General features: G+C 51.0%; 1 protein-coding gene and 1 pseudogene across 1 annotated transcript; one reads left to right on the top strand and one right to left on the bottom strand.

Moving 5' to 3' along the window:
* Positions 1–1,681: 1,681 nt before the first annotated feature.
* LOC124652292 (coniferyl alcohol acyltransferase-like) lies at positions 1,682–3,085 on the top strand. Its single transcript, XM_047191311.1, has one exon. It carries the CDS (start codon positions 1,682–1,684, stop codon positions 3,083–3,085), a length of 1,404 nt encoding a protein of 467 aa, XP_047047267.1.
* An 11,961-nt stretch (positions 3,086–15,046) lies between these two features.
* On the bottom strand, positions 15,047–16,648 carry LOC124682538 (annotated as a pseudogene).
* Between the last annotated feature and the right edge of the window lie 214 nt (positions 16,649–16,862).

The raw sequence follows: 16,862 nt of genomic DNA, 5'->3' as shown, positions 1-16,862 counted from the left end.
AAGAAATGGAAACCCTTCAGCCGGCAGGGGACCGGAATCCGCCACACCTCCAAGGCCCGAACATCATCGGAGATGGGGCGGCATCCCCGATGGAAACCGCACCTGCCTAGAGATGACCTTACTGTTCTTCTCTCTCCTTGTACCCGTTCGGGAGTTACTGCTCTCAAGAAAAGAATGTAATTTCTGTGGCAATTTCTCAAAGGGAACGCTGACGTTCCCCCGGAGGAACAGCGTTTTGATCCTCCGCTTTCTTTGCCTGCCGTGTGTCCACGTACGTGGAGAGACAACAAGAGGGGCCCACCTTATTGTTCTGCCCAGCGCTTGTCCGCGGCTTCTGTGTGGACAAAAACTGCTCCCAGTTCTCGTCCCCTTCGACGCGCCTCCCCTCTCACACCTCCTCTCTGCTCGCGTAGCGCCGGCCGCCGCGCTGCTACTGAACCACCCCGCTGCTCGACGCCCTCCTCCACGCGCGAGATTTCCGCCGCTCCCAGATGGAGCCATGCGCCGGCCGCAGCTCCGTCCGCCGCCTCGTGGCCAAGCAGGGTCGTAGCAAGGACGACGACGAGATCCGCCTCCTTGAGGTCTAGATCGACGCCGGCAAGCCCATACCGGAGGCCCGCTGTGCTACACATCCGTCGAGGCACCCCCGCTGCTACTGGTGGCGCAGCCCGTTGGATGTTGCTACAATCGGCCGGCGATTCTGCTACAACCCGCCGGTGTCTCTGCTAGATCCCAACGCCGGCTCTGCTACAATCTGCCGGCAGCTCTGCTACAAGCCGCCGCCGGTGCTACAACCGTCTGACGGCTCTGCTACAACCTGCCGGCACCTCTGCTACAAGCCGCCGCCGGCGCTACAACCGTCCGACGGCTCTGCTACAACCTGCTGGCACCTCTGCTACAAGCCGCCGCCGGTGCTACAACCGCCCGACGGCTCTGCTACAACCTGATGCCAGCTCTGCTACAACCCGCCGCCGACTCTGCTACAACCCGTCGATGTCCCTGCTACAACCACTCGCCAGCGTAGCTACAACCTGTCGGCAGCTCTGCTACAACCCGCCGGCGGCTCTGCTACAACCACTTGCCGGTGCCGCTGCTCGCCGTCACTCAGTGGTGCGAACCGGCGACAACCATGCTACGACTGGGGACGATGCTGCTGCGAACGTCGATGACATTTTCTCTGCGTGAGTGGAGGCGAGCAGGGGCGGCGATGCTACCGGGAGCCTCGACGTCGCCGGCGTTGCTTCAAGCGGGAGTCGTGGGCGCTGCCCAGATCACCTCTGTTCCTTAGGGGTCGGGAGGAGGGAGGAGGGAGGAGGAAGACGATCAGCATTTTTTTCTTTTCTTTTTTGCGCCTGAGCCCGTTGACCCGGATCTGACGGTTAGCCCGTTTCTATCGGAGGGCTCCCGACCCGGGGGATCGGGGATTTGATCCCCCGGGGGACGCTCAGCACGGCCCTTTCTCAAAGCCCAAATTAGTGAAACAAAATGCCCAGCCTGGTCCAGCCCACCCGCATCTGGAGATGTGATTATGTGATGCAACTTTCGTTGGTTGACTATGCGATTGGAAACGTGGTGGAAAACTTTGCAACATTAAGGCAGAGGAATCTTTTGTATATATAGGTGGTAGTACCCAGAGATAGTTACAAGCTCATGCAGAGTAAACCATCATACGAAACCAGAGATGGCCAACGACGACCACCGTGTCCGAGTCTTAAGCCGGCGCATCGTTAAGGCGTCCGGCTCCTCTGTCACAGTCGCACCACGCGTCCTCGCCGTCTCCAACCTCGATCTGCTACCTCGGAGTGTCCCGGGATCGCTCTTCTGCGCCTACCGAAAGCCCTCCGCCGGCGGCTTCGGCGATGTGGTCACAACCTTCGAGGCCAAGCTGCCTTCCCTGCTCGACCACTTCCTCCTCCTGACCGGTCGCATCGTCGCCAACCCACGCTCAGGGCGCCCGGAGGTGCACTGCAACAACCAGGGCGCCGAGCTCGTCGTCGGCGAGGTCGGCGTGGCTCTGGCGAGCCTGGACTACGGTGATCTCGGAGCGTCGCTGGCACGGACCGGCGTCCCCGTCCAGTACGGCGCCGACATCGCGCTGTCGGTGCAGCTGGTGTCGTTCGCCTGCGGCGGGTTCGCCGTGGCGTGGGGGAGCAACCACGTGCTCGTGGACGGGTATTCGGGGTGCCTGGTGGCCAACGCGTGGTCCCAGCTCGTGCGCTCTGGGACGATTCCCGCCACCGAGACCCCGAACCACGACCGCTCCGTGTTCCGTCCGCGCGCTACGCCGTCGTACGGCTCTTCGGTCGGGGAGCTGTTCATGCCGTCGGAGAGCGAGCATCTCGTCAACGCTCTCACGAATGAGTGCTCCTTCGTCCGTCGCACGTACTACGTCGACCTGCAGGACGTCGCTACGCTGCAGGCGCAGGCGAGCCGGGAAGATGCGGCCGCAGGCGAGCGCGGCGCGACACGCCTCGAGGCGGTGTCTGCGTACTTGTGGAAGATCTTTGCCGCCGTTGTGGGCGAGTCCGACGAGAGATGCCGCATGGGCTGGTGGGTGGACGGGCGACGGCGTCTCACGGCGGCGGGGTACGAGGCAGCCGCGATGCGCAACTACGTCGGCAACGTCACGACGTTCGCGGTGGCGGAGGCAAGTGTGGATGCGATCCAGCGCCGGCCGCTTCCGGACGTCGCGTCAATGGTGCGTGAGTCGATCAAGTCGACGGCTACGGGCGAGCACTTTCAAGAGCTGACGGACTGGGTGGAGGAGCACAAGGCTGCCAAGTACGTCGAGAGGGCCACCGTCGGGTTTGGCAGCCCGGTACTGGCCGTGTCGGCGTTCACGTCATTCAACTTCGACACCGACTTCGGCTTCGGGCACGCCGCCCTGGTGATGCCGACGTCGGTGAACAGCGGGAGGCCATGCTGCGGCCTGATGCGAATCATCGCGCTCCCGGGAGGCAACGGCTGGCTTATCGGCATGTCTGTGTGGCCGAGGCTCGCCGCCGCATTCGACTCCGACAAGCACCGCATCTTCAAGCCTCTCTCAGCGGAGCATCTCGGCCTGGGTCAGCACAGCCGGCTCTGATTCACAGGACACATGCATGAACGATGTTTGGCACGCCAGCGAATCGGTAATAGCTTCTCTGCAAAAAAAGATTCTGCGGCTCTTGAATACCCTATTTTCAGATCTGATTTGCAAGGATTTTGAACACGTGAATATAAAAACTGCAGAATTGAAATGGGATTTGCTACTGAGAACTAAATCGGTGCTTAGTCAATTTCTACACCGTTTGATTGCATCGTGATTCGTGTATATGAGTTGTAATTATATTTTTTTCAGTTACAGGTGGAGTTGCAACTGAGATTTTTTACGTGTAAGTGGGGATGAAACTAAGAAAAATTATCCAGACCGTTACAATTGCTTGGTGATTCGTGCTAGTCATCAGTTGTAACAGTTGTAACATTAGTTGAAACTGAGATTTGATAACAATACAACGAAGTTAGTTCTCAATCGATTAAGAAATAGTCACACCCAATTAAAATTGCATGTTTTTTAACTGCAGGGTTTGAAACTTACAATATTTAGTTAAGTACCACCTCTGTCTACAAAAGAATGTTGTAAGTTTATTTAATTTCAATGTATCTAAATACTCTTTAGTATATAGATATATCCAATTTTAGAAAATCTTCTACATAGTTTTATGGACGGAGTAAGTAGCATTTGACTCACATGAAAAACACTCGTGTAACTTAACTCGTCAGCGACTGGCGTATGCCGTTTATCTTTCCCTGTTTATCTCAAGCTGCCCCGATTCCTTTAATTCTTCCTTTGATTCAGTTCAGTTTTCTCCAGATCCAAACTATATTTTTGTGGCGCACCAGACCAAATGCGCCACTGAAATAGCATGCTTTTGCGGCGCACGACGGTCACATACGCTACAGAAATAAGGAGGACGCCACGCTCAATAATTGGTTTCACTAATTCTCCACAGAAATAAGACATTCTGTGACGCACCTTGCTTGGTGCACCACAAAAATAAGGAATTTTGTAGCTCACCAAGCTGCGCCACAGAAATAGACCCAAGGCCTGTCCGTATATCTCTGCTCCCTCGATATGTCCGTACACTCTCCCCATCCTCCCTCGAGCCGTGCCCTCCTCCCATCCATGCTCGCGGACGACGACGACGGTGAACACCGCCGCGGCATCCCCTCCCTCCTCCCTCCTAGCTCCCCTCGACGTCCTCGACTTCTCTGTCCTGCTCGATTTGATTTTCCAGCTCTTCCTCGTCCGCCCCAAAACCTAGAAACCCTAGCGGTCGCTGGTCGGTTTGGCCGTCGCCGGCCAACTCCCGCACCGTCGCTGGTCGCTGCTGCTGTCCGGTGAGACTTCACCCTCACCCCGCCTCCTCGATGCCGCCGTACGGGCGCGCCGCCCTGCTCCTGCTCACGCCCAACGGTCCCTGGCGTGGCTCCGCCGCCTTCTCCGGGCTATTGATGGCCTCCTTTGGTGCCGCTGCTGTCTGACCGGGGCTCCACCATATACGTGCCGCCACCACGCCCCCAAGCACCTCCACGCGCGCTCGGCCGAACCCTAGGTTCGTCGGTGTGATGCTGCAAGCCGCTGATGCTCCCCATTGGATGGTGTCGCCGATGCAACCCCGGCGCGTCGACTACTTTGTATTCCTCCTCTACAATACTGTGAGCTAAACTCCACCCTTTCTCTGTTAATGGTCATAGTATGGGCATGTGCTGTACAATTACTGCTTGGTTGGCAGCCCGGTATTCAGAAGTGTAAGCCCGAGAGAAACCGCGATTCCTATATGCTGACCAGGTCGGCACCTACACCGCGCCGCACACCCCCGCGCGCGACGTGGGCCGACCCAGTTAAGCTTTTTTTTTTCCTGTTTCTTTCTCCTTTTCCTTTTCCTTTCTGTTTCCTTTTCCCTTTTCCTTTTTTCCATGTTTAGTTTCTCTGTTTTCTAGTTTAATTTTTATGTTTAAAAAGAAATTTTGAAATTACAAATTAAAAAATGTTCGAGTTTGAAATGTTCATATTTGAAAGTTGAATGAATTTCAAAATTTAAACAATTCCAAAATTTCAACAACTTCAAAATTTTAATTTTTTTGAATTTTGAATGAATTCAAGTTTTGAACAATTTTTTTGAAATTCGAACGCTTTCTGATTTTACGCACAAATTTTAAATTTTGAACGATTTTCAAATTTCAAAAAAATTTAAAATCAAACATTTTTTAAATAAAAAAAAGGAATTTTTGAACAAATTTGAAAACAGGAAAAGAAACTGAAAAACGTTAGTTTTTAGAAATAAAACTTTGAACAGAAAAAAGGAAAAAAAATAAAAAAATAAAAAGATATTTACCTGATGGGCCGCGGCCCATTAACAGCCGCCAGGTTGGAGGGGTGTGCGGTACTCGGTACCTGCCGACCCGGTCGGCATATAGCACCTCGCACGGCCACGGGTTTCCGAGACGCGAGGAGGGTGGAGCGTTTCTTCCACTCGCGCGGCGGCGGCCGAACGAGCTCCCGCCACCGCCTCCTCCTCGCCGTCGGCTCCAACACCACCTCCCGCCACCGTCCCCTCGGCCGCCAGCAGTTCCCTTGACGTAGGAAGGCTAGGCGTTCACTCTGGTATGTTCTCGTTCCACCCCACTAGTTGTACTAGGGTTCTTGGCTGGAACGGGCGGAGGCAATCTCCCTCTCCTTCATAACTTTGTGCAATCATGCCTACTGATATTTGTTGCTTGCAAATGGAACGTCTGAAATTCTGATCAGCTTTGGTGCTTTGTCACTTCGGTTTCAGCCTATGAAGCTTGCAGTCGTGAACCCAGTTCACTTTGTTTCCCTAATCTTCTATGCCAGACTAGATTGTCTCCTGCCAAACATGTCCCATATGATGTAGCAAATGAATTAATTTCCTGCTATACAACACAGATAGTGCAAATTGGTAGCCTAGGGAAAGTTGGTAAAATATAACAGTGAAGCCTAGAGAATGAGAACTTCATAATGTTCCAAGGAGCACAACAAACATAAGAGTATGGCAGTTAGACTCGACTGTAGTTGGTCGTTTTGCTGGAGGCTAGTTTGGCTGTAGGCCTGTAGTTGGTCGTTTTGCTTTGCAGAAAAATTGAGATCAAATTCACGACCATGTAAAATGCAAATGTTTATTCTGTCATTACAAAAGTAAAGAGGTTGACTTATATTGTAGGTGCTCTTACAGTCTCCCATTTGATGCGTACTCAAAGACTAGTATTCCTTTGTTAAGCTTACAACAAATTATTTTTGTCAAATCAAAATTAGCATTGAATTTGTTAACAAGTGTTGTTCAGTTCATTTGTTTAAGTACAGTGTTGAACCTATTATATTTCATTGAGTAGAAATTATCATGTTGGAGTTATGAAGGATAGTTCCTATAGTTGCTACTTTTAACTTATCCTCCATTGTTTTCCTTTCCTTTACTGTGAGAACTAGTTTCAATTATCTGAACTTGTAACATATACAGTTTATGTCCCTGTTTATGTAGGGAGAATCACTATTTATGCTTATGTTTAGTGACTGTTTATGCCTCTATTTATGGCAGTTTGTGCATTTTTTTTCAGGAACCCAAGCCTTATTAGATATCAGGAACCGAAGAGGAGGAGGCTCCACCCGGCTGGGATCCTGTGCCTAACCCTTGGAACTGTGTACCTCATCCTGGAAAAGGTAAAACATTTCTTTCTTATATTATTGGACTTCCCATCCGTGTTACTATTTATCTATGCTACATAGCATACCTTGTTTCTTAATTTTGCGATTTCATTGGTAGAATGGATCCACAGAGCATACACCGTGTTAGTTAGGTGAGGATGAGTTGTTGTTCTTTATTATGCCAGCAGTGTATGTTTCTTAGGTACCCTTTCATCTGTTAGATCCCAGACTTTTCTTATATTTTGTCGCAGCGCTACTAATTTAGTGCAGCACATTGTTGCGTGATAACCATCTTCAGGTTCTCTCCTTCAAATAGAACAGGTCGGATCCATCCTGTATTGTGCGCATAAATACTGTAGTGCCTGATGGGACACCTTTCTGTAGTTGTTACGCTAAGCCATCAACATCAATCTTTGTGAGATAAATAAGATTGTGACCTAGGCTAGTGAAAACATGATGGCAACGCCTAAAACTTCTGATGTAATTCACACTTTGAGCCTTTGTTAGGAATGCTACTTGAAGGCCACTTGGATTACATGGATGTCGAGAGAAATGTGTAACTTCAAATTAACAGCAGCAGCTTTTTAAGTCGCCAGTATGGTATCCAGTTAGGGGTCTTTTACGGTACAATTTACTAGTCATATGGATTAGTAGTATTTTGAATAACTTACATGGTAAGAAAATCATGACATGGATTTGGGTGGATTTGTTACCATCTTTGCTGCAAATTATGTCACGTTAGAATTTGATAATCCGTTCCTACTTGCGAAGCATGCAAGTGACACGTAGTATTTTAAAAACTACCTAAAATATGAATACAATTTAAGTTTTTGTTTGAATTTAAAAAACTACCAGTGGCTGGATCTCCATAGGCTTGATCATGCCCTACTGCTGGTATAGATAGGATATTTTAAAAGTTATGTCGGTTCCGGATAAATGAAAAAGATCACATCATTTAAAAAAATTAAAATTAGAATACAATAGCTTGCAAAAAAAAATGAAGTGGCCTGAACCAAGAACCATCTGGTCTGGAGTCGATGACACTTTGAGCATCTCCACCGGCGGCCCCGATAGCATTTTGGGGGCGGCGGTCAAATTGGGCTCACACCGTCACGTCCCAAAAAGCGTCGGCGCGTTTTTGAGCCCAATAGAAGCGCAGGCAACCCCGTGCCGGCCCATTCGCAAAGGGCGCGGATCGGGCATGCCGGCGGGAAGCGCCACGGTGGGTTTTGCGGGTGGGGCCGCCTTGGCAGTGGCAGGAGGTTGCATTAAAAACGACGCGTACTGGACGGTCGTTGGTGTGAACCGAGGCGGTTCCGACATCCTCTACTGGCAGCAGATCCCGGTGCCGGTGCAGTTCAAGCTGCCGCACGGGTGGCATATCTCCAATGCCGGCTACGCCATTCTGTCGCCGCTGCCACCTGGACCGGAGACACTCACTCTCATCATCGAGCGGCGAACACACATGACGCCGGCGGAGCGAAGCCAGCCGGCAAACGCGCAGAACAACCCGGCGTGGTCGCGGCGCTTCGAAGACGAGCGCGACATCAAGCTCGCGCACTCGGCCGGCCGCTTGAACCGCGTTGGTAGGCGGGCCTGGTGACAAGGACACAATGTCGACGCAACGCTGGCGGAGTACGGCTTAAGGCCGCGCATCCACGGCGTCGACCGCGTCCGCGTGCCCCTCTTCTACCCGTAGGCGCAATGCATGGCGCCGGAGGCGCCGCCGCTATGGAGGCCACCGGCAAGGATGACGACATTAGGCAACTCGCGCACCGGATCATCGACCGCCGGCAGCCGCACGCCCCTCCTTCGGGCGGCGTTGTCATCCACGACGGCCCGAGGTGCACATCTTCGGCTCCAGCTCGGAGGACGCCCGGGACGGTTCAACGCCGCCGTCCCAAGGAGGAGGACATTACGGGCTCGCCACAACCTCCGCCAGCGAAGAAGAGGTGGTGGGAGATGGAGGTGGAGGCGGAGGCGCATGCGCATGCGGCCTTCCGTGGCGGCGGCGACCCGGAGGACTTCCCGGGGCAGCACCTCATCGTCGGCCACTCTGTCGACGAGGACTACCGGCAGATCACGCTCGACCTGCGGCAGGCGGCGGTGTGGTCCGCCATGGACCACGGCAAGAACTTCGTCGACCTCACCAGTCCTTCTGAGCTGTCGGCGCCAAAGGAGGAGGAGGACGACTGGTCATTTGCCTTCTCCGATGACGATGGTGGCGGCGACGCCAACGACGCGGACAACCCCGACTACAACACATTCCAGAGACGCCGCTAGTTTATTTTAAAATTTTAGTTAAATTTTAAGTCAGTTTTGTATAAAACTAGTCTAAATTCGTATAAATTTGATATTTCATTACATATGATTTTTTGGGGGGCTGTCGTTTGGGGGCGCCGGTGTGGGAGCAGCACCCCCAAATGGAGGATGCAGTACCGGCGTGCCCCATACGGCTATGCCGGCGCCTATATGGAGAGCATCAGTGAAGATGCTCTTACCACTGCCATTTAGATAGAAATGCATCTTCATTGTGATTAAGTTTTTACCTAGTTTAAACTTTGTTGTGCTAACCTGAGATTGTCAGTAACCCACTGACAAGGTATCGACTTGGCAATGCCTACAAGTTGTAGACCAGGGTTTCGTGGAAAGTAGAGGGCAAGTAGATCTCGAAGGTTTCAGCCGGAAAAGTACTCGACTGCTAAAAGCTAGGGTTGTGTTGACAATGAATCAATCCTTTCTTTCTCCCTCGACTCCCCCTTATATAGGAGGCGGAGCCGAAGGTTTCGTGATGCACAAGTTACAGAACAGCGGGAGACTCTTTGAGTTCGTCCCGTATAATTACAAGTCTCTATTCCTAATATATCTCTAACTCCCATATCGATGCTTTGTTTGGCTTCCGGGCTTCGTAATCTTCGGGTCGTGGGCCTTCAGTAAACCCCGGGTACCTTCTTCGGTAGGCCCATTGGGGATGCCTATATCACTAGCCTGCACATTGGTGTGTCCTGCGTATATGTGCAATGCTAGGAAAGTTCGGCAGTCCTTCTGGAGATGACCCGACTGTCTTTTCCCATTATTATCGAGAAAGAAGTGCATCTGACACGATCCGTTCAGGAGATCCTCCGGTAATACATATGGCCTTTGGAACCATGGTCCACTATTTTGCCTGTTAGATCGGGGAGCATCCCTATAGTCACTGCGCTGCTCGTTGCTCCTTTGATAGTCATCTCGATTAATTCCTCCACTATTTTCTCGGAAACCAGCCGCTACTTGGCCAGGGCCATCGTAGTCTTGGAACTGTCGAGAAAAACATCGTCTATTTTGATTGATTCTGTTGCGGTCATCATCAGGTGACCTGTGCCGTTTGTTTTGAACAGCATCTTCTCCATCTGCCCAGCGATTCGCTATTTCCATGAGCGCTGCTATTGTTTTCGGGTTAGTCCTTCCCAAATCCTCGATTAGGTCCTTCCTTCGGATCCCCGCAACAAACGCATCTATTGCTCTTTCATCAGATATATTCTCTGCCGAATTTTTGATAATGTTCCATCTCTGGATGTACGACCTCATTGGCTCGTCAAACTTCTGCCTGCAGGCTTGATACGTCTCCAACGTATCTATAATTTCTGATGTTCCATGCTAGTTTTATGACAATACCTACATGTTTTGCTCACACTTTATAATGATTTCATGCATTTTGCGGAACTAACCTATTAACAAGATGCCACAGTGCTAGTTCCTGTTTTCTCGCTGTTTTTGGTTCCGTAAAAGTCTGTTCGGGCAATATTCTCGAATTGGACGAAACAAAGACCCACGATCTTATTTTTCCCGGAAAGTTCCAGAACACCGAAGGAGAGTCTGGAGGCGGGCTGTGGGGCCACCACACCACACCGGGCGCGGGCCTGGCCCGGCCGTGCCACCAGGTGGGGAGGGCGCCCGGTGCCCCTCTCCGCGCCGCCTCTTCGCCTATATAAGCCCTTGCGACCTAAAAACGCGATACCAATTGACGAAACTCCGAGAAAGACTCTGTGGGCGCCGCCGCCATCGCAAAACTCCACCCGGGGGACGAATCTCCGTTCCGGCACGCCGTCGGACGGGAAGTGCCCCGGAAACCATCTCCATCGACGCCACCGCCTCCATCATGCTCGTGAGTAGTTCCCCCATGGACTACGGGTTCTAGCTGTAGCTAGTTGGTACTCTCTCCCCCATGTACTTCAATACAATGATCTCATGAGCTGCCTTACATGATTGAGATTCATCTGATGTAATCGGTGTTGTGTTTGTTGGGATCCGACGGATTGTTACTATAAAGTTTATGAAGTTATTATTGCTGCAATCTTGTTGTGTTTAATGCTTGTCACTAGGGCCCGAGTGGCATGATCTTAGATTTAAGCTCTATACTTGTTGCTTAGATTGTATCTACAAGTTGTTTGCACATGTCTATGTCCGGAAACCGAGGCCCCAGAGTGACAAAGAATCGGGATAACCGGAGGGGAAGGCTTAGATATGAGGATCACATGTTTTCACGGAGTGTTAATGCTTTGCTCCGGTGCTCTATTAAAAGGAGTACCTTAATTTCCAGTAGATTCCCTAGAGGCCCGGCTGCCACCGGCTGGTAGGACAAAAGATGTTATGCAAGTTTCTCATTGCGAGCACGTATAACTATATATGGAAAATATGCCTACATGATCTTGATGTTCTGTCTTAATGCTTTTCAATCCTATCAATTGTCCAACTGTAATTTGTTCACCCAACACTTGTTATTGGAGAGTTACCACTAGTGTAGATAGCTGGGAACCCCGGTCCATCTCTCATCATCATATACTCGTTCTACATGTCATTGGAAGTAGTATCAACTATTTTCTCGGTGCCATTGCCTCCGTGTTATCAAGTATCGCTGCTGTGTTACCGTTACTATTGCTCTCATATTACTCGCTACTTTCACATCACCCCCGTTACTAGTGCTTTTCCAGTGTGCAACTGAATTGACAACTCAGTTGTTAAGGCTTATAAGTATTCTTTACCTCCCCTTGTGTCGAATCAATAAATTTGGGTTTTACTTCCCTCGAAGACTGTTGCGATCCCCTATACTTCTGGGTTATCAAGACCCCGAGCTGCTCTATTGATGCGGGTTTCTTGCACGTCGATAGAACTTTTTTCACAAACATGTCCTCAAAAGTTTCCCAGCTGTCGATGGATCCTACTGGTAACTTTTTTATCCATGATCTTGCGGCTCCGCTTAGGTGGACCTGGATGCTCTGCATGGCAGTTGCTTTAGTTCCACCTGTCAACTTCACTGTCTCCAGATAGTCGACTAACCAATCCTCAGGATCTTGCAAACCATCGAATTTTTTTGTAGTTGTCGGGTAACTTAAACCCATACGGAACTCGTGTTTTACGAACTCATCGAGTAAAGCAAGGGACCCACACATATCCTCCTCATCTACTTCTGGTGAGTGCCGATGTTCTCTCCTTTCTTGTCGTGCTCTATCGACTCACGCTTGCATCGTTGTGTCTCTTGCATCACCTATCCTTGGAGGATCTTGGGTTACTACGGCGGGTCGAGGACTATTTCGCCTCGGGGCACCTTCGGGTGGTGCGCTTGTACTTGCGAACGCTGTTCCCATGGCCCCAACTCCTGCCATAGCCATGTTATACAATGCTTCTCTTGGATCTCCAGGAGGTGGCTTGGATGCCAATATGTAAGCCTGAGTTGCCATGTATCCAACTTCCGGTGTTTTGGGGATTATGTTTCCTCTTGTGTCTATCGACATGAAAGACATGTCGAGGTTTTGGATCAGATGCTCCCACTCGCCCTCAGGTATATGCTGCAACCGAGATCTTCCTCTATCATGGGCTGCTCTATGGTTATCTCCCGAGGTTCCTGATTGTCGACTTTGCTCTGCTCTTCGCCTGCTCGACGCGAAGGCTGCAGCTTTCCTTTGCTCAAGTATCACCCTTTGTTTCTCCAACTCTCGGCTAGCACGCGCGAGTCTATATTGATATGCTTTCAGCTCTTCCACCGTGGCCGTGGTGGTCATCGGATCTGTGCCGTTCATGGCTCTTGATGCTCTGTCCCAAGCTGCTTGCGAAAGTGGTAGCCTCTGGCGAGGTGTAGGCCCGACATACTTGCTGCCCAAACCTCGCGTGAGATCAGCGGGATCGATGTATGAATTTCCCAAATCATCGAAAGCCTCTGATGTTTCGTCCTCTTGGCGACTTGGCTCACCAATCACACAAACTTGATGGTATGTTGGCATTGTATGTTCATCTTCGGGGTCGGTGACACTATCGTAACGATCGGCGAAGATCTCCCGAATAGAAGTAGATCTGTCGATGAAGTTGAAGATGTCGATGCTTTCCGAGTCGTTGTCCAGATCGGAGTCTGTGAACGACCCGAAAGACATCCCGCCGAACAGATTGGCGAGATCAACGCCAGCAGCGGCTTGACGCAGCTTGTCGACGAGATTCCCTCATCGCTTGACTTGATTGACGACGGTGATCCCGAGAAATCGGCATCAACCACTAGCGGCCCCGAACAAATCGGTGCCGCTAAATGATGTGATCCCTCTTTCTCGATGCAAAAGTGGAAGCTCCCGAACTTCATCTCCGTTGGCTCTTCCAGATAGGCATATGCATCCAAACGGGCGGGAGGGTGAGGAACAAAATCAACGAGACCAGTTTTGATCTGTTTACCTCCGTCCATCGTGTTGCTTACCACTGAAGATGTCGACGATGTTGAATGTGCCATCGAGATCAGCTCCTTGTCGCCTCTAATTCCCACAGACGGCGCCAATTGACAAGGTATCGACTTGTCAATGCCTACAAGTTGTAGACTAGGGTTTCGTGGAAAGTAGAGGGCAAGTAGATCTCGAAGGTTTTAGCCGGAAAAGTACTCGACTGCTAAAAGTTAGGGTTGTGTGGACAATGAATCGATCAATTCTTTCTCCCTCGACTCCCCCTTATATAGGAGGCGGAGCCGAAGGTTTCGTGATGCACAAGTTACATAACAGTGGCAGACTCTTTGAGTTCGTCTCGTATAATTACAAGTCTCTATTCCTAATATATCTCTAACTCCCATATCGACGCTTTGTTGGGCTTCCGGGCTTCGTAATCTTCGGGTCGTGGGCCTTCAGTTAACCCGGGTACCTTCTTCGGCAGGCCCATTGGGGATGCTTATATCACCCACCGAATCTATCTATGCAAAGAATTACTCTGAAAGCAAGCAGTACATTATTTCACTTCCTGGAAAAGTTATTATCATTCTTGTTATTTTTTAAACACAAATGATTTTTTTATAACTGACCAAGTTCTCGGTTGAGATTTGGGCACTCTATTTATACTTCCTCCACTCCCATTGGCGATATACGTTTTTTCTCTATATGAACTGTAATGAGATCCAAATTCTCTAGGCACATGCACAGATTGTTTATAAAGGAATGAAATAAAGAAGGTATTAGAAGCTTTCCTAAAAAGAAAATCTATTATAAGGAATGTTGAGCAAAGGAAAGTTTTTCTTTATTAGATGTGCACCTGCCAAATTAGTACTTGGTGGAAAAATACTACTCTTTGAAACGACTAGTATTGATTAAATTGGACCATTGGATATATTGATTGGATGGCTAATATTTTATTGTCCCTACCGTAAAAAGCCAGTTAATATGGACATATACACCGTACATATCTATGCTGATTGACAAGTTTACAACGTGCATATCTATGATGCTTGACAAGTTTGGGTAGCCGGAAACTTTACAAAATTACCGTCCGTGCTTTTGCAGGCATGCGTATTTGCCCAAGACTAGCCTATTCATTTTTGAAGCCTAGATTGTGGAACTATGAATTTTCGGCACCATCTTCAGCACGTGGTTTCAATGTTGAGAAGATCAAACTTTCTATGCGTTTTACAGAATTGCAATGCCTTCGTTTTGTTATATATACTTGGGCACTCAGCTATTAATTCAAGATCATGTTGGCAAAATTGCAATACCATAGCAACAGCATGAGCCAAGTCATGTTGCCAGGATTTTACATGGGATTGTTGTTAATGTTCATCAAGAAATTGTACTCGTCTTCATGGTTACTTGTAGTTACCAATGGTGATATTACCTAAAAACTTGTGTTGGAACTGTAATTTCAGTTTGGTTAGTTGTGATACCGAGCAGTTGATAAATGAAATGGCATAAAGTTTTGATTTTTATTACTTCATTTGTGCCGCAACGGTCTGTCATTTGTTTTGTTCTCAGTTTGTTTGTAAATTTAGTCATATCAACTCCTGTGTGCCAAACGCTGGGATTGGGTCTAGTGTATTATGGTGTAGAGAGTATATTGGGTGGGAGAAGGGGATTGGATGATAGAAGTGTATTCACCAAATACACTTGAAAAACACTCTCAGATACTGAACGATACACTTTTGCCAAACAAGACCTCCATGATATGTCGAGATCTGAAAACAGAAAACCAGCAGATCTTTTGGTGGGGGAGTAATTGCTGATTCGCTGACACTGTGACAAACATCCCATCATGCCTGTGATCAGAGCCGGCTGTACTGACCCAGGCCGAGATGCTCCGCGGAGAGAGGCTTGAAGATGCGGCGCCCGTCGGAGTCGAATGCGGCGGCGAGCTTCGGCCAGACACGCATGCTGAGAAGCCAGCCATCGCCTCCCGGGAGCGCGATGATCCGCATCAAGCCGCAGCACAGCCTCCCGCGGTTCACCGACGTTGGCATCACCAACGCGGCGTGCCCGAAGCCGAAGTCGGTGTCGAAATTGAACGACGTGAAGGACGTCACAGCCAGTACCGGGCTGCCCAGTCCGACGGTGGCCGTCTCGACGTAGTTGGCAGCCTTGTGCTCTTCCACCCAGTCCATGAGCTCTTGAAAGTGCTCGCCCGTAGCCGTCGACCTGATCGACTCCCGCACCATCGACGCGACTTCAGGAAGCGGCCGCCGCTGGATCGCCTCCACGCTTGCCTCCGCCACCGCGAACGTCGTGACGTTGCCGACGTAGTTGCGCATCGCGGCTGCCTCGTACCCCGCCGCCGTGAGACACCGTCGCCCGTCCACCCACCAGCCCATGCGGCATTTCTCGTCGGACCCGCCCACAACGGCGGCAAAGACCTTCCACAGGTACGCGGACACCGCCTCGACGCGTGTCGCACCGCGCTCGCCGGCGGCCGCATCCGCATCTTCCCGTTCCCGACTCGCCTGCGTCCTCAGCGTAGCGACGTCCCGTGCGTCGACGTAGTACGTGCGACGGACGAAGGAGCTCTCGTTTGTGAGAGCGTTGACGAGATGCTCGCTCTCCGACGACATGAACAGCTCCCCGGCCGAGGAGCCGTACGACGGCGTGGCGCGCGGACGGAACACGGAGCGGTCGTGGTTCGGGGTCCCGGTGGCGGGAATCGTCCCGGAGCGCAGGAGCTGGGACCACGCGTTGGCCATCAAGCACAGCGAGTACCCGTCCACGATCGCGTGGTTGCTGCCCCACGCTACGGCAAACCCGCCGCAGGCGAACGACACCAGCTGCACCGACAGCGCGATGTCGGCGCCGTACTGGACGGGGACGCCGGTCCGCGCCAGCGACGCGCCCAGATCGCCGTAGTCCAGGCTCGCCAGAGCCACGCCGACCTCGCCGACGACGAGCTCGGCGCCCTGGTTGTTGCAGTGCACCTCCGGACGCCCTGAGAGCGGGTCGGCGACGATGCGGCCGGTGAGGGGGAGGAAATGGTCGAGCAGGGACGGCAGCTTGGCCTCGAAGGCTGCGACCACGTCGCCGAAATCGCCAGCGGATGGCGTGCGGTATGCGCAGAGAAGAGCGAGACCGGGATGCTCTGAGGTAGCAGATCGAGGTTGGAGACGGCGAGGACGCGTGGTGCGACTGTAACAGAGAACCCGGATGCCTTCACGATGCCCCGGCTCATGACTCGGACACGCTCATCCTTGGCCATTTCTGGTTTCGTGTCGACTGTATGAGCTTGTTTGTAACTATCTGTGGGTACTATCACCTACATGTATAGAAAACAAAAGATCCCTCTGCCCTTCAATATTGCAAAAGTTTTAATATTGACCTCATTCAACTCGAAGTCTCCCGCTAAGTCTTCAGTCGCATAGTCAATTAATAAAAGCTGCATAGCGTCTCCACATGCGGGTGGCCTCGACTAG

This window comes from Lolium rigidum, chromosome 1 (genome assembly GCF_022539505.1).
Source record: "Lolium rigidum isolate FL_2022 chromosome 1, APGP_CSIRO_Lrig_0.1, whole genome shotgun sequence".
In the NCBI taxonomy this organism is placed as follows: Eukaryota; Viridiplantae; Streptophyta; class Magnoliopsida; order Poales; family Poaceae; genus Lolium; species Lolium rigidum.
Note: the sequence above shows the minus strand (reverse complement) of the source record. Positions and strands in the feature narration are given on the sequence as shown.